Source organism: Oryctolagus cuniculus, chromosome 8 (assembly GCF_051225735.1).
Source record: "Oryctolagus cuniculus isolate XC-2025 breed Fujian yellow rabbit chromosome 8, ASM5122573v1, whole genome shotgun sequence".
NCBI lineage: Eukaryota > Metazoa > Chordata > Mammalia > Lagomorpha > Leporidae > Oryctolagus > Oryctolagus cuniculus.
In genome coordinates this window covers 106,370,604-106,397,810 of record NC_142874.1, presented here as the reverse complement: position 1 = coordinate 106,397,810, position 27,207 = coordinate 106,370,604, and the positions used below count along the sequence as shown (strand labels likewise).

The 27,207-nt window shown below is 47.4% G+C and overlaps 1 protein-coding gene across 13 annotated transcripts in view; it reads right to left on the bottom strand.

Moving 5' to 3' along the window:
* Positions 1–27,207, bottom strand: part of FAM13A (family with sequence similarity 13 member A) — a 388,793-nt gene that overhangs the window by 16,831 nt on the left and 344,755 nt on the right. For 12 of the 13 annotated variants that reach the window (XM_070047870.2, XM_070047871.2, XM_051819564.3 and 9 more), the window contains 8 exons: positions 25,335–25,411; positions 24,885–24,927; positions 16,144–16,294; positions 7,241–7,454; positions 6,655–6,793; positions 5,913–5,994; positions 4,957–5,177; positions 4,355–4,438 (listed from right to left, as the gene is read on the bottom strand). In XM_070047870.2, coding sequence (XP_069903971.2) covers positions 4,355–4,438; positions 4,957–5,177; positions 5,913–5,994; positions 6,655–6,793; positions 7,241–7,454; positions 16,144–16,294; positions 24,885–24,927; positions 25,335–25,411 — 1,011 coding nt within the window. The remainder of the gene's footprint in view (positions 1–4,354; positions 4,439–4,956; positions 5,178–5,912; positions 5,995–6,654; positions 6,794–7,240; positions 7,455–16,143; positions 16,295–24,884; positions 24,928–25,334; positions 25,412–27,207) is intronic. The other variant, XR_016212400.1, reaches the window with a different exon arrangement.

Sequence of the window (27,207 nt, the reverse complement as noted above, 5' to 3'; positions counted from 1 at the left end):
GCAGAGTGTGGCTGCCTGGCTCGGCCATCTGCATTGCAGTGTGACCAGAGCTGTGCTTAGTGCCTGTCAGTCCCCCAGGTTTTGGAGCACGAGGTTAAAGTACACCCTGAGCAGAGACACAAGAGCCCAGGGGCTCCAATCGCATGGCCCGTTTGGCTGCTTTGCATTTACTCTCAGAGAAGGAGAACATTCGGAAGGTGTCTTGGGGAGTGGCAGTTCCTCACTGCACTTCTGTGACACAGTCTTCCTGAGATGCTTAGGTGTTAGAAAGGACACACACTGATAAGAATGAAAAGGGAATTATGGGGGCAGCATTGTGGAGCATCGGGTTAAGCTGATGCCTGAAATGATGGCATCCCACGTACAAGTTCAGGTTCGAGTCCTGGCTGCACCACTTTGGATCTGGCTCCCTGATAATACCCCTGGGAAAGCAGCAGGCAATGTCCCAGGAGCTTGGGCCCCTGCACCCACATGGGAGACCTGGATGGAGTGCCAGGATCTTGGCTTCAGCCTGGCCCAGCCCTAGCCATCTGAGGAGTGAACCAGAAGGTAGAAGATCTCCCCCCGCCCTTCATTCTGCCTTTCAAATAAATCTTTTTTTTTTTTAAAGGAATATGTTCCCACGTGTAAATGTTTTGGGTGTCCACACACATGTCAGTCTGCAGACAGCTTTGCTAAGGCAGTGCATGACCCACCATGCTGGCCTGGGTTAGGTAGCATCCTTTACCATCCATCTGCAGAAACTCAAGTTTTGAGGCCATGCTTTGGGAAGAGCATTGAGGCTGGGAGTGAGAGTTGAGCTCTCAAAGTGCTCGTGTTTCTCTTCTAAGCATACTCTTGTCTCAGGGCTGGCCAGGGTAGCACCACAGGTCTGTGAATTAAAAATTCGCTCTCTGATTTTCCGACTGGCCAGACAGCAAAGGAACTCTGCTTTTCCTGGGGTGGTGGGAGCATCATGTCCCGGTGAGAGGCAGAGTCTGGCCTGGGAGCAGAAAGAAGAGAAGCTCGGATTTCCTAGAGCATCTGCTCCCTGCCCCGGGAGACGCATGGTCTCGTCCCGCCTGGACAGCTGATGAGAGACGAGGGAGTAATAAGGCAGGGCAGCACCTAACATTTCGTGTTCGTGGCAAACGTGCCTGCTTTCTCCTGATTTATCATTTAATCAGAGGCCAGCTGCAGAGAGGAGAATGCGTAATTGTAGCAGAAGGGAAAGCTATCATCTTCTGGGCAGCCCCCCACGCCACCCCGCCCGGCTCCCTCAGTGCCAGACATCCTACACGTACTTGGATGCAGAAACGCCTCTGTGTGTGTCTGCAATGACACTGCATCTCCATGACAACCATGACAGCGACCTAGCACAGCAACAAAGCACGGCGATGCCCTGAGTAGCCAGACGCCACAGAGCTGATCTTGGTGGGGCTGGGCTCTTTCTAGTGATTTTGCTGTCTCATTTATTTGGGAGACAGAGCCAGCCAGCCAGAGGCCTCGTGTCTGTTGGTTCACTCCTAAAATGCCTCAACAGCCAGGGCTGGGACAGGCCAAGGCCAGGAGCTGGGAAGTCAAATCTGGGACTCCCATGTGAGTGGCAGTGACCTACACACTTGAGTTGTCACCTGCTTCCTCTCAGGGTGCACTTTGGAATGAGGATCAGAGCCAGGACTGGATTCCAGGGATACCATCATGGGGATAAGGGTAGCCCAAGCAGCATCTTTCTCTTTGAAATTTTATTTATTTATTATTTATTTGAAAGAGTGACAGAGAAAGCAGGAGACCTTCCTTCTACTGGTTCACACATCAAAGGCCTGCATTAAAGCTAGAATTGGCCGAGGCTGAATATAAGAGCCAGAAACTCAATCCAGCTCTCCCATGTGGACGGCAGGGACCCAAGAATCGCCCACCCCTGGGCTGAATTCTGAATGCAGGTGTTCCGATTCTAAGGCTCACAACAGCTGCCTACCGTCTGTCGTGCAGAAAGAGACAATCTGCCCAACTTCGAGCAACCAACTCAACTGGCAGCAAGGTTAAGTCTGTCTACAGGGCAGCTGTATGTTCTTGGGCAAGGGAGTCCTTAAACGAGCCCTATCAAAGCCACGGCCCAAATCCATACGATGAAAAGAAGGGATGTTAAGAAGAACCACACACGACTCCCACCGCCTCCTGCCCCAGGGCCCCGAGCAGGCCCACAGGGTTCTCAGTGTGCAAGCGTGATGGGGATTCTCTCCGTGCAAAGGAGGTCAGCTCTGCCTCTGCAGCTTCTGAGCCCTCCAGGAGAGACGGACAAAGTTTCACCACATATTTGAGCACCAGAGCATTTACTGTTTGGTTCAGTGCCTTTGCAAATCCGAGACAGAACTTGGCAGAAACATGAATGTCATCCCAGAGAGTCAGTATTTTTCCACTACAGGGCTGCACTACAGTGCAGCAAAACTAATCAGTAGCAGCAGCAGGAACATTTGAAAAACAATTTAACCAGGGGCTGGGGTTGTGTGGTGCAGTGGGTTAAGCTGCCACCTGTGATGCCAGTACCCCATATCAGAGTACCAGTTTGAGTCCTGCCTGCTCTGCTTCCGATCCAAAGCCTTGCTAACAGTTCAAGTACTCGGACCCTGCACCCACCTGGCAGGCCCAGACGGAGCTCCGGGCTTCAGTCTGGCCCAGCCATGGCCACTGGGGAGTGAACCAACAGATAGGAGAGATCTCCTTCTCTCCCCCTGTTGCTACCTTGCAAATTAATGAATAAATTAAACTCGTTAAATTCAGAATCGAATGCAATGGAAGGCTCACTCCACGGAAAGATGCTGGGCACATGTTTGTGTCATGTCTTGTGCCCAAAGCTGTTGCCCTCACGATCTAGAGTGTGCTGAAGCATTCTGCAAGCATCTTGATTTAGAAAGAGTAAATGTGAGAGGAAAAGGCCACATCCATTTTCTAGTTATGGCTGAGGCTAAAAAAAGAGCTTTTTGCCTACATAAAAGTCCATCTGCGAACATAAACTTCATCCTTCCTTACGTCTGCTTTTAAGAACTTGCTTCAGGGGCTGGCGTTGTGGTGCAGTGGGTTAACTGCCACCTGGGATGCTGGCATCCCTTATGAGCGCCAGCTGGAGTCCCAGCTGCTCTGCTTCTGATCCAGCTCCTTGCTAATGTGCCTGAGAAATCAGTGGAAGATGGCCCAAGTGCTTGAGCCCCTGCCACCCACGTAGGAGACCCGGATGGAGTTCCAGGCTCCTGGCTTTGGCCTGGCCTAAACCCGGCTGTTGTAACCATTTGGGGAATGAACCAGCAATTAGAAGACTTTCTCTCTCTCTCTCTCTCTCTCTCCCTGTGTGTGTGTGTATCTCCCTCTCTCTCTGTAACTCTACCTTTCAAATAAATAAATATTTTTTAAAAAACAGAATTTGTTGGGCAGGTGTTGTGGCACAGTTGGTTAAGCCACTACTTGGGTGCACCAGTCTCAGCTGCTTCCAATCCAACTTCCCGCTAATATCCTGGGAGGCTGTGCTTGATGGCTTATTGCTTGGTTCCTGCCACTCATGTGGGAGACCAGCATGGACCCCCTGGCTCCTGGGTTTGGCCTGGTCCAGCCCTTGCTGTCGCAAGCATTTGGGTAGTGGGCGAGCAGATGGAACTCTTGTTTGTTCACTCGCTCTCTCCTCCTCTTTCTCTGTTGCTTGGTCTTTCAAGTCAACGAAAATAAATAAACATTAAAGAAAAAAGAATTTGTTTCACTGAGTTCTTGACAGATATTCTGAACAGAGGAAATTAAGAGTGAGCGACGAGAGGATGTCTGATTACAGATTCCTCCTAAACAAGAGTGACAGCCTATCAGGCCCGTCTCCCCCACATGCTCGCTGGAGCACCAGTCATCCATGCGCTTCCTGACACCAGGAAAAGCAGAGGCGTGTATTACACTCCTTACACTTTCAATTCTGAATGGCAGCTGCAACTGCTTTCTCGACAAACACTGTTTGCAACCACACAGCAGAGAGAGGGAACGTGGGAGCAGATCACTGGAGCTTACCACCTGCATTTTATGGATGAGTTCATGGGCCAGGCGAGCCTCCTCCCTCCAGGGCTCTGCCTCCGCACCCAACCCCTCTGCCTCTGGTGACTAACGGTGACCTGCAGAATAACCTCTGTTGGACCTTGATTGAGTTCAGTGCCTCCTAGATAGCGGCACACTCTTGGGCAAAGACTTCACAAAGCTTAGTAACAGTGTAGACAGTAACTTCCCTTATTCAAAAAGTGAAGGGAGCAAACATGAGCAAACCCCTCTACAAGATGCTGAACACAAAAGATCCCCCCCCAAAGCCAGGGAGCCCCCCCCCCCCCCCAGAACTGAGGACGTTACATACCGGCCGCCCGTGGATGCTCTCATAATGTAAGAGGGCTTTCTGCAGGGCCACTTTCTCGTTAGCAATCTGTTCTTTGGTCATATCCTGTGTAAACACAGGGGAAAAGCCTCTGTGAACATTCCAGCAAAGTGAAGAAGCATCCTTGTGCAGCAGCTCTCGCCAGCCCTAGCTAAGCTCACTCAGGAGCGAGCCAGTCCAGACCCCTCGCTGGGGACACGGCCCAGCCTCACCAGCAGCTCCCTGTGACCTTCCAGGAGTGGCAAATTAGGGTGACCACTGCAGTAAGCAGGGCTGGGAGGCACACGGGCTTAGCTTAACGAACCAGGCCCCGAAGGTCTAGAATCTTCTATTCCAGAGCATTACCAATGCAGCCATTCACCTAAACAAGCTCACCCTACAAGGTACACGGTGGTTCTCTGCTTGCCATCTGTAGCAAAGCCCAAAGTGCCCAGAGATGAAATGAGCAGAAGTGGCCCTGTCTGCCCCCAGGCACGCATGTATACATGGTGCAGAAGGCGCCATGCTCCCCATCGCGGTCTCTGGCGCACCCCACGCGCCACCCTGCTGACGGCCGCGGTCCTGCTCCTCGCAGGAGCACCCACCTTGATGTCCTCAGGGCGGCCGGCCTCCGCCCGCTTCTCCTGGAGCTTCCTCTGGATGGATTCCAGAGTGACTTCCACACTCGGCTTCACTGCTTTCTCTACCAGCTCTGGCTTCTTGCTGTCTTCTCTCTCGAGCTGGGACCCGAAGCTCTTGGGGAGCGTGTTGCTTCGCTGCCGCGTGCGGGGGGCCAGGGCCTCTTCAGAGATCTTCAGTTTTGACTCTAGTTGAGAAGATTTGGGGATAGGGCTGAGAACTGTCACCTGCTGGGCCCAACTCGGTTTTCAGTGGTGACAATATCTGCTTAGGTATGTCTTTTTTTTTCTTCTTCCCCTAGAGAGAATCTAACTATGATATCAGTGGAAATCCCTGAGATAATCCGAATGTCTTCCTGGGTGACCTGGAACATCTGCCTAGCCCATAGTCCTGAGAAAGTTTTATCTGTAACATCTCTGATTCTACCACATCAGCCTGGATGTTCCCAGAATGTGGCCGATGCTGTTCTACATGTCCTGTTCAAAGGTATCAGTTGGCCCAACTGCTGGCCAACACATACCTCCTGGTGAAATCACTTTCTCTTTGTATTCCATGTAGAGGTTTCTAGGACTCTATGTCTTTAAGACAGCAAGCTCTCTGAGGGACAGGGGCCTAACCCTTTCTAGATGTATGTCCATGTCTATGTGTCTTCTAACCCCACAGCAAATGGAGCCTGGGATTAAACAGGTGCTCCAGCCACCCGCAAGCACTGGCTGGAAACCCTCATCCTTTTGTTAGTGGTTTCGGGCAATGAAGAAGTGCAGGAGAATTTGCAGTGTAGCTGAGCCCATGAGACGATCTGGGGAGGCATCCTGCAGGAACCCAGGGTACCCGAGCAGTGGCACCCAGCACAGGGGGTGGTGGTAGGACCTGAACTGGGTCTGTTGTGTCCACTTCACCTCAGCTCCAGAAATTCACCCACCTTTAAGCTGTTTCCGGAATTTGGCAAGGTCGTTTGTCCATTTCAGAACCTCCGGGTTGGCCGCCTTGTCGCTGTGGGAGGGCTGCGGAGAGGAATCCACGGTGAGTGCACTGGACTATTTGATGATCACTTTTAAGTCAAACAGGAAGGGAGAGTGGCGTTCCACCCGAAGTCAGAGCGAACTTCACAAGTGTAATTCCATCCGTCTTTTTTTTTTTTTTTTAATGCTCTCCAAGTATTCCTCAGAGACAAAATGCTGCATCTTTAAGATCTGGGAGGCCTTGGACTGCCTTTTCATCAGTTGTAGGATTCAACCCATAAAGCTAACAAGAGTAGAAAACAGAGGACCAGGGAATAGTCCGTGCTACAGCCACTGTGAAAAATGTTCTCTGGGCACTGCTGTGGGAAAGAGTTAAGGGCAGGGCTGAGAGCAGAACAAGCTGGTGAAATCTGGGAATTCAGTTTAGCCAGACATGATTTTATTTAGTGATTTTTCCCGTTCCTGCTCACTGATAAATTTACAAAATGCAGACTTTAGCTTCCAAGTTGTCTGCACAGATACACTTGTGCAAGGAAAGTGGTGACAGGTGCCGGTCGGGGTTGATCAAGGTTTACTGACCCACTGCTATTGCACTACTGGGATTCCCTAGCGAGCTCTCCTTCTCTTGGATCCGTGCCCTGAGCTGTGAGACGCTGGCATGGCAGGGGAAGTCGAGACAAAGACAGCCCGAGGGGCACTTACCCTGTACTTCCGCTCCTCTTCAAAGCGGTCCTCAAACTTGCGGATCTTCTTCTTCAGGCTCTGAATCCTCCGTGTGAGCTGGGCAGGTGTCAGGTCCTCTTGCTCGTCATCACAGGAGCCCAGAGAGGAGCTGCGGCGCCTGGGAGGGACACGGCTTGGGTCACTTTCCCCGGGAGCGGACGCTGACTGCTGCGGGGGGCTTTGGGGGCGTGCTGAGTGCAGAGTGGCAGGAGGAGGAGAGGCTGGGGAGCCTCCCTCCCCTTGAGTATGAGAAAGCTGATGGACTTGTCTAGGGACTTGGAGCTCTGTACCAAGTGGGCCAGACTCCTCTGGGACTGAAATGTTTGCTGTGAGTCCAAGAGTTAAATCTGAGAGAGCGCCTTGGGAAAGCAGTGCCATTGGAAACTTGCTAGGTTTGGGCCACCGTGCAACTGGAAGGTACAACAGGGCCAGTGTCCAGGAGGATGGACTTCACACACAAGTCCCTGCGCGGGGGCATAACTGAATTTCGGAAAAGGTGCTACTAGCCATCAGCGCCATTCCTATCTATCCTGGCTCATGTCATCAGCAACACGGACAAACGTACCTCATAAAAGAATGGGAATTGGGGGGAGAAGGAGGCACTTCCGTGTCATCCAGGTACTGCCTGCTCTGCCCGTAGGCGTAGAAGCGAGGGGACAGCATGGGGTCGCTGTCTTCATCCAGCAGCTGGCGAATCAGGCGCCCGGCCTGTGGGGAGAGGCGGGCCTCGTCAGAGTCCACGCTCTCCCGCTGCCAGGAGGATAAAGTAGGGATGGGTTCTGGAAAACAAGGGTGGGAAGAGGTCAGGGCTGTTCTGAAAGGCTCGACGGTGTTCCGAGTGCTTCGGGAAGCTGCCCACTAATGGTACTGAAGGGGGCCGGAGGTCACCAGGGTAGCTCGCAGCCACCGCCTCCCCTCCATCTGCCTGGGCTGCGGAGGAGGCCATCCGTGCCCTCCTCCTCCGCTCTGCAACAGGACAAGCGGCCAGCGGCGTGCTCGTGGGGCATGACGGGAAGAGCCTGCCCGGGAGGAAGGTCTTTGGCTCCGCGGCTGGCTGTCCCTCCATCGCGGGAACACCCGAGGGATCCGGCTATGAATCACATGAGCCCTGCAAGAGCCTGTTTGTTTAGGACCTTGCGACGACGAATGTTTAGGTGGCTCAGTCTAAGCCGTTTCGGGTGCTTCTGCTTAGTGGGTTGGGATTAGCACATTCATGCTTTGCTATTGAAAGTTAAAGGTGGCATTTGGCTTGGCAGTTAAGCCAACTGCACCTCAAACCTAGGATGCTATGCAATACATGCAGAAATTTCAAGTGAAAGAAACAGCATTTTGGGAAGGAAAAGGTAATGTTTATTTCTTTTCACTGCAAGCTCACCTCAATATAATCCTGTCCTTGTTGAAAAAAAAAATCATATCTAAAAGATTTTAAAGCTAGATCCCAGGGGCTGGCCTTGTGGTACAACAGGTTAACCTGCTGCTGGGGACAGTGGCATCCCACATAAGAATGTCAGTTTGAGTTCTGTCTACTCCGCTTCTGCTGCAGCCTTCTGGTCATGTGACTGGGAGGCAGCAGATGATGTCTCAAGTACTCAAGGGCCTGCCACTCATCTGGGCGACGTGGATGGAGGTCCTGGTTCCTGGCCTTGGTCTGGCCCAGGCCTGGCGGTTGCAGCCATTTGGGGAGTGAACCAGCAGAGGGAAGGTCTGTCTGTCTGTCTGTCTCTCTCTCTCCCATTCAAATAAATAATCTTTAAAAAACAGTAAGTCTCAGATGATACTAGGATATTTCATTTGTAACACTTTGCATTAAACAAGTTATGCTTTTAATGCACCTGTGGATTACCATGATTTACAGAAGGCTGGAATGTGGCCAAGACCTTAAATTATGGGATTTCTGAAAATTAATGAAATACTTATTTTTTCCTTCAAATATAAAACTGTAAAAATGTGCACAATTATCTTAAATAAGTGCTTGTTCAGCATCTTGTCTAAAGGATCAAATTGCAATCATGGAATGTTAGGGCTGGTGTTTACTTCATGCATCCTCTCGGCTAATGATCTCTCAACCCTGCCTGCAGGTTAGTTTCACACAGGGAGATGTAAATAACTACTAACACACAGGTCCCTCCAACACCCAACTAAACAGAATATTTAGGAGAGGGCCCAGGTATGCTCCTGACTCCATTTTTAAAAGTGGTCCAAGTAATTCCAGTGGGCAGCCAGGTGTGAGAACCACTGATCCAACCCAACAGACTATAGACAAGGAAACTGCAACCTAAAGAAATTAAGAGCAAACCCCTCTGCAATGGCCAGAGCTGGAACTAGAAGTCTGCGGACTTCCAGATTCGTGCTTCAGCTGAGAACGTGCCCAGTGCTTCCCTACACAGGTGAGTGTCGGCGTTTGCTGAAGACCTCACGGTGTAATAGAGAAGAGAGGCACATTAATTTGAAAAACACAGGGGCTGGCACTGTGGTGCAGTTGGTTAAGCCACTGCTTGCAATGCTGGCCTCCCACAAGAGTGCCAGTTTGAGTCCCAGATGCTCTGGTTCTGATCTGACTCTCTGCTAATGCATCCAGGATAGAAGATGGTCCAAGTCCGTGGGCCCCTGCCATCCATGGGGGAGACCCAGATGGCTCCTGTGCCTGAGCCATTATGGCCCTTTAGGAGTGAGCCAGTAGATGGAAAATCTTTTCCTCTCTCTCTGTTACTTTCACATAAATAATCTTTTTTAAAAAATGTAACCTGATATGGAACGCTTATCGGTTCCCCAAATTTAAGGAGAACCAACATATCTGGGAACACGGATGATAATATAAATATCTGGAAAAACACAAGCAGTGCCAAAGACAGATCCTTGTGTACTCAGGCTCAAAGAGCAGAGGAAAATGCATTGGTGGCTGAACTCGGCCATAGCCAGCGGCCAGCAGGGGAGGCGCCACCAGGTGTCCTGACACTGCTGGTCTGGTCTGCTCATCCCACTGCCAACCCGAGGAAGAAAAAGCAGGCCGAGGGGTGAGGTGACAAGAGGATGAGTGGAAAGTAAACCCTTGAAAACATGGACAATTCAGCGCTAAGTTGCAGAAAATGCAAGCATTCAACTGACAGGAGCACAGCTCCTATTTCAGGGTATTTCGTCAGACAGCAGCGATGGTGAAGAGGGACTAATATCCCCCAAGCAGCACAGGAAGGCACTGCAGCAGGCTGCAACCTCACTTCAAAGGAGCAAAACAAGCAGGGGGAGGGGCTGGAGGGTTCCCTGGGGGCAGAGGGCCTTGCCTAACAGAGTCTGATGTTGATGGCTCAGTTTGACACTGCTACTCATCAAAACAGCAGGTGAGAAGGTGTTTCCTAAGGTCCTGAGGCCCCCTGGATTTGTCTGACTGTAGCACAATCTCTCTCCAGAAATGTGACTACAAATCTTTGTATTGTCAGCCATGTGGACACTACGTTTTGCAAAAAGAGGGTGCGTCTGTGTCCACCAATCAAACATGTCTCGAATAAAAGATGGGCTGTTATCTTGAATTCACTAGAAGATGAACTGTCATCTTGAATTCGCTATAAAACACTAATCGTGGAACTGAATTTTGACTGTCTGATGCTCTGTGGGTAACACAGCATCATTCATTTGGGTTCTTGTTTGCTAACACAGCTTTATGCTATGGCTCTGTTCTTTTAAAAAAAAAAACTAAAAATACTTTATTTGTTTGAAAGCTGTACAGAGAGCAAGAAGGAGGGAGAGAAAGATCTTCCATCTGCTGGTTTATCCACCCTCCCCCATATCTATAATAGAAGAGGCTGAAGTGAGGAGCCTGGAACCCCACGGATGCAGGGACTCGACTACTTGAATCATCGCCGCCACCTCCCAGGGTGTACATTAGCAGCAAGGTAGTGCACGGAGGCGGAGCTGGGGCTTGAACCCAGGGATATCTGCATGGGATGCGGGCATCTCAACCACTGGGCAAAATGGCCACCCCTGGGGCTCCATTCTTGACCAATCTCTTAGCTGACAGGAAGATCAAATGTGTCCTATTCCTGGTGTCAGCAGGGGTAAGTGGGAAACACACAGCTGAAGAAAGTCTAGCTTATGGGTGGCACGTCCCCTAAAGCACTCAGTGAGGGTCAATGAATGCCTTATTTTAAAATGTGGAATGCAAAGCTATGACAAAGGTCACCTTTAACACAAAGGGAGAGCAGTGTTTCTTTACCAGCTTGCATATAGCACAGGAGAGAAATTCTCACTGGCATAACATGAAATATTTGCATGAGTTCTCTCATTTTCCTGTGTTCCCTGTTATTCTACAGTCTTATACTTTTTTTTTTTTTTTTTTTTTTTTTTTGACAGGCAGAGTGGACAGTGAGAGAGAGAGACAGAGAGAAAGGTCTTCTCTTGCCGTTGGTTCACCCTCCAGTGGCCGCCACGGCTGGCGCACTGCAGCCGGCGCACCGCGCTGATCCGATGGCAGGAGCCAGGTACTTATCCTGGTCTCCCATGGGGTGCAGGGTCCAAGCACTTGGGCCATCCTCCACTGCACTCCCGGGCCACAGCAGAGAGCTGGCCTGGAAGAGGGGCAACCGGGACAGAATCCGGCGCCCTGACCAGACTAGAACCCAGTGTGCCGGCGCTGCAAGGCAGAGGATTAGCCTAGTGAGCTGCGGCGCCGGCTTACAGTCTTATACTTTAAGACTCCTATTGAAGAGTTACAAGATGACACGCTATAATAGCTCAATATAACTCAATCAACACAACCAACTATTCCTGTGTTTTAGTTTGCAATGATCCACAAATACAAAGTCATCTCAACATTTTACAGTTTGTATCCTTGTAGAAAAGGTAAATGAAATTAAGTAAGAACAATGTAGTGCATAATATGTTCAATTGCATGAGCTTCTTAGAGAACTAGTTTTGGGAGGATATATCCACAAAACATTTCCAATTGCTAGTTTGGGAAATATTTTATATTTTAAACAGTGATTTTAGAGCAATGGAACAGATCAGTCTTTTGCAAGAAAATCATTCAAGGGAAAACAAAAAAAATTTGAGGCTTCAAATTGGATTTTCATCCTAAAGCACTACATAAAATAAATGCATTTTCAGAATTTCTTGGGCACAGTGATTTTGCCTTTGGTCATGTGCATGTTACAACGAACTCTGAACAGAAGAAAAACATGTCTCTCTATTAAAAGTTAATCCACCCAGGTCAGCTGATATCACAGCAGCTCAGAAATAAGAGGGATAAAAACTGTGTGTTTGCTGCCTAAGGAATAAAATGCAACAGGTCTTTTGAGAGTTCCCGTTCAGACACTATAACACATAAGAATAAAGAAATTGGGGCCAGTGCTGTGGCGCAGTGGCTTAATGCCCTGGTCTGAAGCACCGGCATCCCATATGGGTGCCGGTTTGAGACCTGGCTGCTCCACTTCCAATCCAGCTCTCTGCTGTGGCCTGGGAAAGCAGTAGAGGATGGCCCAAGTCCTTGGGCCCCAGCACCCATGAGGGAGACCCGGAGGAAGCACCTGGCTCCTGGCTTCGGATTGGCGCAGCTCCGGCCATGGTGGCCAATTGGAGAGTGAACCATCAGATGGAGGACCTCTCTCTCTCTGCCTCTCTTCTCTCTGTGTAACTCTGACTTTCAAATAAATAAATAAATCTTAAAAAAAAAAGAATAAAAGAAATTCATCGAAGAAGGAGTAGAGCTATCTTGGAACAATGCTATTGTGGTCACTGGGACAAAGCTACTCTTTGCCTACCTGGCTAGATCCATTCATTGAATAAAAGAAAAACCAGTCACTGAGACGATTTGCTTCTTAAGAATTCGGCACAGAATTAAGGGATCTGACATTTTCCATATTTCATTTCCAACCATGATTATTTACAAACATCACTTCTCGGTGCAGTGCTGTAACCACTTTCCTTTCAGGTATGCTGGGAGGTTCTTGCATATTTCAGACATAGAAAGGCACAAGCACACCGGGGAGGGGAGAACACTTTCATGACATTTTCCTTAGTGTTCCAGAATTTAATTTTAGTAGACCTATTAGATTGTTCAAGTACTCTGGCAAACTGTGAGTTAGACAGAATCTCAGCAGTCAAGCATCACCAATTATACATCCAACCTTTATATTTCATGTATCTGGTTTGCCCATTTGCAAAGTTAATAAGCAAGTTGTCAATGGCTCCATTTAAATCATCAGTAGATGTGTGGACCGAGATAAGATGGACAGCTTTTACCAAGGAGAATAACTGCCACTAGAATTGACTTGGAGGCACATATGTGCCCTTTTAAGTACACATACTGCATCAGTTACTAACTCACTCCCTGTCCACTCCACCCCCCCCCCCCCCCCCACTCTCCCTCTCATTAAGGGCTTTGTCAAAGCCCAGCTTCCTGACGGCAAGGCAGCTGTGAGACCTGGCTGGTCCTTAGTAAGTTCACGGAGCACCTGGGAATTCCTGACTCCTCTTCTAGGTTCAGAGTCATCCACAGTCATTAGGTAGAGTCAGGCCCTGGTTTCAGAGGCAGCAAACTTTTCCTGAAATTTGGCTTGGAAATATCTACGGAAGATAGGACTGACGAAGGCTAATGCTGAGACAGGTTCACTAACTTGCCCACAGAGCTGGTTAACCTGCGGAGCCAGTACTTGAACTCAAGAGTCTGCCACGAGGCATAACCAGCATTGTACAGCAAGAGGCATCAGGAGACTTTGTTGCTTTGAGTCACTGTTTTGCCTCTCTGGGCCTCTACGGTCATAGCCATACGATGGGAGGGCTCAACTGGCAAAACTTTAAAATCCTTTCTTCTTTGTATTTCTTTTAAAGAATTTCCTGTCCACAGTTATTTTCAACAAGCAGTACATGATGAGTATGCTATATGAAGTATTTTATGCCCCTGTAAAAACGCCCTTTAAATTTAATTTTTTCAGGACAAATAGAGTAACTGCAGGTTTATACTCCAGTTCCTCCATAAATGCCACCCCAAGTCCACATAAGCTGGCTGCCTGGGAACATCCCAATTAGGCAGCACTGAAGGAATTTAAATAACACAGAAGAGTACACGTGATCTGTGCGTTCACTTAACTTTGGAGAGTGGAAACTCGATTAATAACAATAATACTAAGGCCATGTGGATAGATCAAGTGATGTAGCCTAAGACACAGCCCCATATGAGAAAAAGATAAAGCGACAGAGCATGGTTAGTGCTTAACACGATTAGACTGAGCCCGTATTCGCTGGGAGGCGCTCATCTATGCAGTCCATGGAATCCGCTCCTTAGTCTCACTTCCCTTTCTGTTTCCTTGCTATCCCGAAGCCGGAGAAGAGCATTTCTGTACTGGAGCGTGGACTACAGAGCTCACCGCAGAGGCTGCTCACGCAGAGCTGCCTCACCCGAGAGCCCGCTGTGCCCCATCTGTGGCGTGGGCTGGGGAGTGAGCAAGCAAGACGGAGAGGGGGCGGTGGTGACACCCCACGGGGCTTCCAGGCTGGTGAGGGAGCCCTGTAGCTCCCTGTAGTTTTAAAAAACAGCTACCCAGATTTCCAAAACAAAATGATGCTTCCCTTACATTATTATTTATCTGGAAGAAAATTCTCTATATTAAAGTGATGACAGTTTCAAGGGATATGCAAGTTGGCTTTCAACTGCTCTAAAGAAAATTTATGTTAGCCAGTGGGGACAGATTATAAATTTATGATGAAATAAGATGAAAACAATCGAACTGAGGGCATTTGAGGGGGAGGAGACAAAGTGGCTCTGACCAAAATTCCTAGGTTTATCTAGAGCTTCATGGAGGACCTTAGCACTATAGCCCAAATACAGCATCTCTTACTTTTTCAAAATTGTACTTATTTATTTGAAAGTCAGAGCTACAGAAAGAGAGAGACCTTCTATCAGCTGGTTCACTCCCCAGATGGCTGCAACAGCTGGACCTGGGCTGTTCTGAAACCAGGAGCTTCTTCCGGGACTCCTACATAGGTGGCAGGGGCCCAAGTACCTAGGCCATCGTCCACTGCTTTCCCAGGCCATTAGCAGGGAGCTGGGTGAGAAGTGGAGCAGCCAGGACTCATCCCATATGGGATGCCGGCGCTGCAGGCAGGGGCTTCACCCACTACACCCCAGTCCAGCTTTCCCTGAGTAACAGGGACTATTCTGAGACTCTGGAAGCAGGTGTATATTAAAAACTGACACATGTGCTTATTTCCAAGTACACAATGACAAGACAAAAACAAAACAATCCCCAGGAACACCTCACTTAGAAATTGAACAACTCTGCCTTTTTTCCTTTTTCTCAATGACTGCACTGGGAGCTGGAAAGATCTGACAAAATCCCAGACCACACTGCCTGACTGCGTGCAGAGAGCCAGAACAGGGTAGAGGGCGAGGGGAGGCGAGGCGGGAGGACTGCAGCTATGAAAGCCTGGGAGCCAGAACGCCACGGGTTCTTCTTTCTCACCTGGCAGTCTTGTCAGATCTCCTTCTGAGCCTGCATCTAAGACTATTAACCCACGGAACAGTTTTGGGTTTAAAAAGAAAGCGAGGGAGTGAGTGAGAAGTGGCAGGGGGAGTGAGAAAGGGGAGGGGACAGAAGACGGGCGCCCAGCAGAGCAGGAGCTCAGCAGGGCTGACTGCTCATGAAACAGTGTGTGCTCACTGTGTTAAGTCACCAAGCCCAGGTGCTGAAGTCACAGATTTGGGACACACATCCGTGTCTGGAGGCAGGCACAGGGACAGTGACAGAAGCAGCAGCTGCAATATCCTCCCTGAGTCACGGCTGCGACGAGGCTACCCTCGTCTTCCTCACAAGTCAGTTGGTGACATGTAGCTAAGAGTCTCCAGATAAAATCATCTAGCACACGGGAGTTCCAGGCTTTCGGTATGAAGCACTGTCATTTCTCCTTGATGAGCAAATCCCTTAAGTTTGTTAGCCTGAATCATACAAAAAAAGGTATCCACGCAAAACACACACAGAGGCAAAGCGAACCAAAGCCATTTCTTGAAAAAGGGGCAGGAGATTTCCCGAGGGGCATGAGTGGTTGGCAGGCAGGGGTGGGGAGATCAGGTGCACTGACAGGAAATCCTTAATTGTTCCTGATTCTCCGCTTGCTGCTGGGTGGGGGCTGGGGGAGGGACACACTTATCAGTGCTCCTGGTGAGCTGAAAAGAGAGGGCTGCAACGTGACACCAGGATAAAGGGCAAGCATGTATCCTTTCTTAGATTGCAGCCACCCTTGGTCACATTCAACCTGACACATTTCTGCAAGCATAGCTCACTAGCACTTGCTCGCGTGCTCTCTCTTTCTCTCTCTCTCTCTCTCTCTCTCACACACACACACACACACACACACACACCCCGATGCAGGACAGGCTCCTGATCTGGCTTCTTTACATACGCGTTACATGCCTCTCACTTGTGCTTTTTTTCATACGATTTTGCTGTGTGAAATCCCCCAGGTCCCATCAGCCGCCCCTACCTTCCCAGCTCTTGTCATCACACAATGCAGTCAGGTCCAGCTGGGGCACTTCGGAGCCGAAGCTCTCCTGCTGGTCTTCACCGGGGTCCTGGCTCCTCTGCTGTTTGGTGTCAGGTAGGCTGGCAGGCTCCTGGATCTTCATGGTAGGGCTCTGCAAAGCACAGCACAATGTCCCCGATAGCTCCTGCTCACCGAAAGCCACAGACGTCCTCAGCAGTAACCTCACTCCTTCGGGATGAAACCAGCCGAGCCACAGCCGCCAACACACCCAACACAGCAGCCACAGTCATGGCTTGATGACAGCCCCGGGAGCCCAGCTGGCCACTTGCACGCAAAAAACAACAGTCCACCTGCGTTCCAACTTTTCTTCTACAAGGCGGACCTGCCGATTTCCTGGGGCAGCTCCTTCGGATAACTGCAGGCAGCTGACACTGGCTGATTGCTGACTGGGGCCAGCCAGGAGGCAAAGGAGTTTGTGTTTCCTTAAAGGAGCATGACTCTCCAGACTGTAAACAACAACAAAAAAACCCGGCCACTGCTGTTGCTAGGGCCGCGGTAGCCTTAGCGACAGTGTCTCAGGCACCAGGCTTCTCTGCCCCTTAGGTAAACAGTGCTGCAGGGTCAGGAGCACCGGCTGCAGTGTGCGGCTCCCCTGCCGGTCCTGCAGGCTCGCATCAATTAAGCGGGGCTAACTGCACATTCCCAGGCTTCCTGCGGCTGTCTCCTTGCCACCAAGTCTGGGGAAGGCAGCCTATTTATGGAGGAGCGCAGGGTATTAAAGCGTTGTTGCGCAAATTCACACAGCGCTGGGGTTTGGCATCGCATCGCGGCCAGCAGAAAGGAATACGGGCTCAGGAAAGGAGCCAAAATGACACCGCAGGCACTTTTTTTTTTTTTTTTAAATAGAAAGCCAAGAGCTGGCAAGTCGTTGATGCATAATTTATATCTTACGAATCTGCACTGTCACTTGTTTGTCTGCTGTTCATCTGCTTTGCATATTAAGTCCTCAGCTACACTAGGCTTTGCATAGAGGGGGCACCTACTCCAGGCTATGGCAGCTGAGAGACGGGAAAACCCTTCCCAAAAGGCTGATCCTCACACCGAGTGTATGTGTTTTTTAAAAATCACATTAAAATTAGTTCCATTATGTCGACATTCTTAGAAAAAAAAACTTTTGGCACATCGTAAACAGAACCATTGTAACCTTTCTCTTATGAAATTATAAACAACTGTGTTTACTCACAGATATAGTTCTCAAGTAGCACTGAACTGTACAAAAGATTTCCTTTGGGAGTAACTGAAAATTTATTTGAGCAAATAACTTGTATGCTATCACTAAATGAAGAAAACCAAAAACATCTGGAAATTGTGAGTGAGTTCACTAATGGAGGAGAAATGTTCTTATGCTTAAAATAAAGCACTATTTAAGACTTCCAGTGACTTTTAATAACTATGAAACCCACTTTGAAATCACCAGGGGAAGACACAGGGCTTTTACTAGGATTTTCCATGAAATGATGCATAAGGATGGTATTTTCGGCACATTCGGGATGAAATGAAATGCCATCAATCAGGTCATGAGGAGCTACTGAAGTCAGAGGGAAATGCCATGGAAATAAGGATCTTTTACTAACTTAAAAATGCTGCTTGTCAAGAAAGCAGATTTTTTAAAAAAATATTTGAAAATCAGAGCTATAGAGAGAGGGGGAGAGAGAAACAAGGAGAGAGATCTTCCATCTGCTGGTTTACCCCTAAATGGGTACAATAGCCAGGGCTGAGCCAGGCTGATGCCAGGAGCCAGGAGCTTCATCTGGGTCTCCCATGGGGGTGGCAGGGGCTCAAGTACTTGGGTCATCTGCTGTTGCTTTTCCCAGGCCATAGCAGAGAGCTGGATTGGAAGTGAAGCAGCCAGGACAGGAACCAGTGCCCAAATGGGATGCTGACATCATAGGTGGCGACTTAACCTGCTATGCCACAATGTCAGCCATGGATTATGTTTTATAAAAAAAATTATCTGTCCTTTGAACTGAATCTTGAGTGGCCTGGGGCTCTCCACTCATGTGCAGTGCTCAGCTTTTTAGAAAAGTTAGCGTCAGTTGTGAGTGTGTATGTGAAAGAATATGCATACGGCAAATAAACATTTAAAGGCTTGTTGCATTTGCAGACATAAAAATATGATTTCATTCTGAAAGTGGGGCACAGGCATCAGGTCACTTTTTAAATTGCAGTGCCACCAAAAGGGCACGGATGTAGCTCGCACACAGGCCCGGCTCGCAGTGGCTCTGGAACAGACAGCTTGGTGCTGGGCCCCCATTCCCTACCCCTCACTACCGCCGTAGCAATCCCAACCTCGCAAGGCCTTCTGATCTGTGGGAAGCAGTGGGGAGGTCTCTAGCATACTCCGTGGAGTGCCCGAGACCCACCAAGGGCAGCTTTCATTGCTTCTGTGATAAATGCTGTGGCATTGCTAGAGAGAGGAGCTGGCGATGAGACACTTGCAACTCCCCTTTGAGGAGAGATGTGTGACCACAGGGGTTGCAACAGAGTTTTAAATGCATTAGCAAAAAGCAGCAGAAAGAGGTACTGGGATGTCCATCATGATAGGCAATTTGGAGGGCTGGGGAGAAGGGTGTTTCACGCAGAAGGAAGGAGTGTGCAGTGGGCTTGAGGGTGTGGTGCGCTTGGTCACAGCTAGAGAAGAGGTTCAGGGTGGCAGCCCCCAGGATGGGAAGGGGGAGATGGCAGGGGGCGAGTGGGTCAGCAAAACAGATATGTGCTAGGCTAAGCATTATCTGAGTGCTGATATATAACTGTATTACATAATGGGACTGCACCTGACTATTTTAAGTCAGGTGCAAGAGATGCAGAGATAAAATAGATTCATTCATTCATTCACTCATTCATTTAAGAAATGACTTTGGAGGGCCTACCATATGCCAGACTTTTTTTTTTAAAAGACATTGGCGAAACTAGTGGACAGAATAAAGTATTTGTTCTAGAGAAGGGGGCATTTGATAAACAAAGAAAAAATGGTAGGGCTATGGAGGAAACTAAAGTAGGGTAGGGAACAGTGTGGGTAGGGGTTGAGGTCTCCTACTTCATACTGAGTGGCCAGGGAAGGCCTCTGACACAGTGACATAATGAACAGACAGGTGAGGAGTGAGAAAGTGAGCATTCCAGGGAGAAGAGCAGGTGCAAAGGCCCTGGGCCATGCTTGTTTTTAATGTTTCAGGAATATCAAAGACCATCTTCCTCTGTTTTTCCATGTGCCTTAGCCAGGAGCTGGATCAGAAGTGGAGCAGCTGGAACACTAACTGGCATCCATACGGGGTACTGGCAATGCAGGTGATGGCTTAACCTGCTATACCATAATGCCAGTCCCTCCATGAACTTTTTTTAGTATCCACACATACTAGCATGAAAACTGCTCTCAGGCCCAAGTGTTGGGTGTAATGGTTAAACCACCAGTTGGGGTGCTCACATCCCATGGCTGAGTGCCCAGGTTCTAGCCAGCTCACTTGCCAGTCCAGCTTCCTGCTAACGGACACCATGGGAGGCAGCGGTGATGGCTCAAGTACCAGGGTCTCTATTACCCATATGGAGACCTGGATTGAGTTCCCAGCTCCTGTCTTCAGCCTGGCCCAGCCCAAAACTGTTGTGGCCATTTGGGGAGTGAACCAGCAGACAGGAGTCAGTTTCTCTCTCTCCCTACTCCCCCCCCCCCCCCCAACATGGGAGACCTGCATTGAGTTTTCAGGAGTCACTGTGGCCATTTGGGGAGTGAGACAGCAGCTGAGAATGCTCGTTTGCACACACTCCCCTTCTCTCTTTCTGCCTCTCAAATAAGTAAATAAATTTCAAAAAAGAAAGAAAGAAGAAAAGAAAGAAAATAACAACAAAAACCTGCTATTCCTTCAAAGGTTAGCTTGGTCTGAGGCCCCTTACGTGGCTGTCCTACCCTCTTCAGCGGTGCTTATCATACACTATTGCAAATATTGTCTGTTTGCGAATCTGTTTTTCCCTCTAAATCATTAAGGTTGGAATGTCAAGGGCATTTTCAAAATACCAAAATATTTTGGTTTCAACTTCTGTTGTTTACATTTCTCATATCTTGACTTAAATCAGAGAGTAAATAAATTACTTTCACAATTTCAACTCAGAGGCCCTTGTGCTGTTATGTCTCACATCACACCCTAAAACGTGGTGCCGTCGGACAGCACGCCAAGTATTCGTGTGCTGCAGTGACCCGCGTGCTGGGCTCTCGGGAGACAATGGGCCACAGCGTGGAAGGAGTTTGCAGGCAGAGATGTGATTTAAATGCCACCTCTGCAGACACAGGGTCTTCAGGGAGTAAGAGTCCTCAAACTTCAGAGAACTTCTAAAGGAGTAATAGAGAAAAGAAAACTTCTTTTTCTCCATTACTGGCATAAGACTTTGTAAAGCTCTGAGGATTACATGAAAAACGTGCACAGAACAGACAACCCAAGGTAACCGTGGAAGAGCTGGTACTTCCATTCATCACCTTCCTCCCTTTCCTGGTCATTCCTCCAGCAAGCGTCTGTTGAACACATAATACGTCCCAGGCACTGGAATTCAGGAGTGAACAAACACGGGGTCTGGTGCACAGGAGAGGCAGCAAGCACACGAGTGCCAGGGTCACGTATGCCATAAAGAGACACACGGGCCACCACAGAGAACCCAAGGAGAGAGCTCACCGTGCCTGGGCCTCCAGGGCGCATGTCCCGTTCAAGTCACGGAGCCACAGAGCACGAGTCCGGCTGTCCAGCTGTGCCTGCTGTTTCCTACCCCCAGCTTTACTGATCCTGGAGGGTCTCTTTGCTCTACCCTTTCTCCCTCCTGCCTGTGATAAGCGACCTAGCTAATAGCTTGCCCGAGCCAGGACTGACAGTATCAGAGAGCGTGCTGTCTACTGCAGTTTATGTGTGGCAGAAACCACAGTGCTAAGAGAAGAACCACATGGAACCATCAGTGTTTCTTGTTTGGCCTGACCACAAAGGGAACCGGACAAAACCCACTTCTAAACTGCATGTGAACTACAGTAGCCTTTTGTGACTGTTCATGGGGATGTTTCAGAAATCCACCTCCTCAGGGCAAACATAAGCTCATGTTTGAAACCTTGTGATAACCAATATTAATCCTCATGGGAAAGTCTTGACTTCAGTTTTTTTTTTTTTTTTTTTTTTTCATTTTAGAAGCAGGCTAAAAAAGGGGGGGTGGGATTGTCTTTTGTTTGTTATGAATGTCCTGTTTGTTATCAAAGGTATGCTTCTAAGCTCTCTTAAGCAGTAGGCTTAGAAAGTATAAAGCATATAAAAATATCTTAAAAGAATTTAACACTTCATTGGCCATATAATTCCAACATAAAATGATCTCTGAGATAATGCAAAACCCTCCCATGTATTTAATAATTGTCTTTTGTTTTGCTTCCTCGACAAAGAGATTCATTGTAAAGTTATTATTTCCTTATTCTGGGTTTTCGGTGAAGCATAACACATTTTTGCCATAGAAAAGAACTTGGAAGGAAATGAACTGAAGCACAAGGTATCAACTCCAATGTAAAGAGAACTCAAAATCTGCATTTTCAGTGACACAGCTAGAGGCTGCTGGTTTTAGGAATGACCTCTCTTCTGGGTACTTGGCAGTTGTTAAAAAGAGTTCAAAAACAAACCAAAGAACAAAGGCTCTAGACTGCACCCCCTGCTTCTTCCTTATTTATCTCACTCTGGGCAGTCCAACAGGACGCTTTATTACAAGGTCAGCTTCCAAAGCCTACCTGAAAAAACTGCACTTTAATTTTTGGCCTTTGGAAGCCACTCAAGTTTTTATTCGTTGCCACTGGGTTGCTAACCAGTTTTTAATTCAAACGTATGTAAGACACTCATGTGAAATAGAAAGAAACGAATAGAAATGGGTAACTCATGGGCCTGTGCCTGCTTCAACAGGCCCTCTCTGGAGAAGATTGGTTGTACCATCAAAAGAAATGAAAAAGACGCACAACAAAGGGAAATGCACGTCCACTTTCCACACTGCCTTCAAACAAGGCACACTGGGGCCAGCATTGTGGCGTAGCCATGCCGGCATCCCATATGGGTGCAAGTTCATGTCCTGGCTGCTCCACTTCTAATCCAGCTCCCTGCACACGGAAAGCAGCACCTGGAGGATACCCCAGGTGCCTGGGCCCCTGCCACCCACGTGGAAGACCGCTGTGGCCATCTGGGGAGTGAACCAGGGAATGGGAGACCAATCTCTCTGTCTCTGTCTCTCCCTATCTCTCTGAAATTTTGACTTTCAAAATAAATAAATAAATCTTTTAACAATAGCAACAAACAAGGCAGGGTTACAGCTGCAAATCGATTATTTCCAAGACAGAGTCAGATCTGTGCCTGCCGCTGCCTTTGACAAGCAGACCTAGGGAAGCCCTTCTCCGTGGGTCTGCCCCAAGGAGCCCTGCTGAGGCCAAAGGCACCTGCTTCTCTTTCTCATAAAAAATTAGCAAAGAAAAGAAGGGAAAAACCAGCTTTCCCTAGGAGCTGCCACTTGCCACGCTGTGACAGCTGAATCTGAGTGTACCAGGAGAATTCTCAAGGACATTACTAATGAGCACAAAATCCACCTTAATGGAAAATGAAATCAGAAAAAAAAATACCCATTCACAGTGGCCATGTAAATTCTGGCATCTCAATGGGTTGCTACAGGAGACTTGAAACAAAAGAAATACTAGTTAAACAGAATTCTAGGAAGGATAACCCAAATACAGACTGCTCATCTCTAAAATGGGGGAATTATTGCTATTTTACCAGGAAACCAAATTACTATTTGTTTTATGTAATGCTCCATATATCAAAAACCAAGACATCATAACACAGTGACCAGGGGGAGGAATTTTACTAGTGGAAAATAGATCTTTTCACAGTCCTTCATGAATAGTATTTTTTTTCAGTGTAAGAAATATATGCGTCCATAAATAGAAATATTCTCCAGTCTTGTGGAGTGATGCCTTATTTTTTTTCTTTTGGGCAGTTGTGATAGAAAGGGGACGCGGACTTACTCTGGGTTTTAATTCACCACCTAATTTTATCCCCTAACTGAAACTGCCATGATGACAACGATTATTAATAGTGAATGCCTACAATGTGCCCACGGCAGGCTGGGCGCTGATTGGCAGCCTCACATGGGGGTGGCCCATGAGAATAGGACCTGGCAGAGGGAGGGAGCCCTGGAGATTTTTTCCCCATGATTCATCCACTGCCAGGGCAGTTTCCACAAAAAGACGAAGGCAAACTGAGTTCAATGTGAATGTGAGTTCGGGCGCCACTCGGAATTTATGAGTTCACATTCTGAAGTTCACCCACAAAGGCTGCTCTGCTCCCTTTCATCTCATACAAGATAAGAGGCATAAAAGGGGAGAACTGAGAAGACCTCTCCAGCAGGCTGGCCAAGCCAATCTCCTTCCTGCTGAATGGCATGAGGGTGGGTGCTTGCTCCAGCTGAGGACCGGGCGCGAGAAGGCAGGAAGCCAGAGAAAACACGGCATCATGGCGGAACCCACTCTTCAAAAGGTGCCCGCGGCAAAGCAAAGGATGTAGCCTGCTGCCTGCATCCCAGGCAAGGAAGCAGAAAGGAGCTGGAAACAAGAGATGAAAGCAGTAGCCCAGACTCTGTGAAGTCACGCAGGAAGCTGCACTCCCCTCCTGTTACGTGGCGGGGCGAATGAAGAAGTACCCGTGACGTGCACTGAACTGAGGCCATAGAAGGAGTCTCCAGTACTAGTGCATGCAGGGCCCTGAGCGATTGTATGCAAAATTTTACGTGCGTGTGTGATTGTCTAAGAAAGGGGCCCAAGGCTTTCTGAGTCTTAATCTGCTGCAGTGTACGAACGCCACGGGTGCAGGGATTGTGGCTGTCATTAAACCCCAGCTCCTAGCACGGTCTCTGTATACAATATGATTTAATATACATTGTTGATTTAGATGAAGGGCCAGGTCTCTCTATATAATTAATATATCCAAAGTCAGAATTCAAGAAGAGGTTTGGCTTTCATTCTTGCCAAAAACAAAACTGGTAAGGTTGGAGGTGGAGTTGGAAGCATTTGGCAGTAGCAGGTTAAGTGCACATTCAAGAATTTCAAATGAGGCCCAAGGCAGTGACTGGACCGTGGAGCTGGAAGAAGAGGAAGCAGATACTTGGGTTCACATGGCCATGCCCTGAGATGACAAGTGGGAGGCCAGGAAAGTGCACTAAATCAGAAGACACAGATGACATAACAGCATTAGAGACATTTCCCTTGCTTGTGTAATTAAAACTGAATTTATGCTAAACCGGAAAGCTAATGAGGCAGTCCCTGTGACCAATCCACTACATCTCACCATCAGTAAGTTTCAGTCACTACAGAAATGCAGCAAGTCATGGAAAATCAAACCAGTAGCCTTATTGTTGTTGTTGTTGTTTTTGTTCTGTCTTACTTTGTGGGAAAAAAAAAAAAAAAAACTAAAGAAAAATCCCCATGTCATTAAAGTAGATTATCTTCACCAGCAAGTAGAATAACTTACAAAGCAAATTTCTCAAGGAATATAGAATTCTTGACACTTGCTTTTCTAACCAGTCACAGCCTGTCACTTATTTCCTTATCCCTCATTGAAGGCTAACAATATCCCACACATACATGCAAGCATATGTGCCCAGGCCCATCTCAGCCGCCCTCTTACGTGTTAGCTACTCACCTCAAAATGCTGGGTGTGTCCACCATCCCTTTCCTTTTCTTTGCTATAAACAACAGTAAAAACAATAGAATACCATAAATTGTCCACTTATTTTGTAACAATGCTTTTCATCCACTATGATTTCATTTGTTTTAAAAGTATATTGAATAAGTAAACCCTTAAAAAAATAAATAAAATTCTCAACTTCAAAAACAAAACAAAGCAAAACAGTAATCAAAATAAAACACACACACCAGAAACAGAAGCAAACAGGAATGAGGTTTTTTTTTCTTTTAATAGTACCACAGTAAGTTTTCCATTCTAAGTCTGTTCCTTGCAATAAAATAGTAGTGGTAAACACACAGTTCTTTAATTCTATTCTTTTTAGTTCTTATAACTAAATGCATTAAATGAAAAAAAAATCTCTTCATATCCTTTGAAGACAATGCAATGAGAAAATTCTTAAATTACCTTTCATCAGACATGGGTTCCACATCATCGGGTGTTGTCCTCACATGAGATCGTGTAGAACTGAGACTTTCCATATCCTGCAACAGGACAATTGTTGATTGCCCAATAGGCATGACAAGAAATATGCAACAGCAGAGTTCCCTTTCTCTAAAACAGAGCAACCATTTAATATGGAGTTGGAAACTAATTCTACCCATCACACTTCAATCCCTGTTAAAAACCAGTAAAATTATAAGTGTAATATATTCTGCCTGCATCAAACTGTACATTTTTACTATAGCTTAAACAGAGACATCTGATAATGCCATAGAAATGGTCACTGTGTCCTGATCATCTTTATTAGATATTATCCACATTTCCTTGCTAACACGGCAAAACCCACACTGTCAGAGAGCCAGGGTGGCTTAGAATTAGGATCGAGAAATCTGATCTTGAATCTAATCAGAAATTGGTATGACATTTACTATTAACTTATTGATGTATATGTTTTTACATATACTGCCAATATGATTTGGAGTAATATGTAGCTTATACTTAAGCTGTAAAACATCCATACAAAGAAATAGAGTTCATTTAAAAAACTTTTCTATCTATGATGTTTACTGTTATCTTTTTTTTTTTTTTTTTGACAGGCAGAGTTAGACAATGAGAAAGAGAGAGAGAGAAAGGTCTTCCTTTTTCCGTTGGTTCACCCCCCAAGTGGCTGTCGCCGCCGGCGCGCTGCGCTGATCCAAAGTCAGGAGCCAGGTGCTTCCTCCTTGTCTCCCATGCGGGTGCAGGGCCCAAGCACTTGGGCCATCCTCCACTGCCCTCCCAGGCCACAGCAGACAGCTGGACTGAAAGAAGAGCAACCGGGACAGAATCCGGCGCCCTGACCGGGACTAGAACCTGGGGTGCTGGCGCCACAGGCAGAGGATTAGCCTAGTAAGCCACAGCGCTGGCAATGTTATCTTTCAATAAGCTAAGCTGAACAAAATAGAAACAGGAAACTTACTTTGAGTGGTCTGTATGCCAACCTGACCAAGTAGGCACAATGCTTACAGGTGGGCATATCTGTAGAGTTTTTACTGCCTCTGTGAATATGGCCAAAACTTTCTAAATATAACCCATGTAACTGAGAACAGAGTAAGTAAGCCATCCTCATGAAGGAAGAACAGATAAGCAAACAGGAGAAAATTTTAATTCAATAGACTCCAAACACAGCTGCCTTGGAAACCTGGATCTGAATTTCGTTGAAACAGAGATCCATAGAGGTACATAAAAAGGACATTAAACATAACACACACATCCTGTGTCATCAAACTAAACCAACATATATTAAAGCAACATGCATTCAGCTACTTATTAATAACATACCATTATGGAGACACTGCTAAAATTGATTAGAGTTCACCATAATTCCATGAAATGAGCATTTATTTTTAAAAATTCCTTAAAATATAATTCAAGAAGAAAATCAATCTTTGACATGGTTTGTGAATGGACTATTTTCCTTTTATGTTGGTTTGGCCAACTTGTCTCGAATTCTGTTTGACACCCTGGACTCCATCAAAGAACCGAACCCAAGAAGACTGCGTAACATAAAAGTTATCTCATCCACTGCCTCCCAGGATGTGCATTTAGCAGGAAGCTGGATTAGAAGTGAAGGTGGGACTTATCTTAAGTGGTATAATATGGGATAAGGGTGTCCCAAATGACAGCTTAATTTGTTATGACACAGTGCCCACTCACAGGCTAGATAATTTTAGAATGGATCTGAGAAATAAAAATTATATATATATAACAACATTCAATTATATTTATACCTGAAAGACTGAGTGACAAGAGGCTTCCATAAAGTGACTCCCATTAAACCAAAACTTAATTAATTATC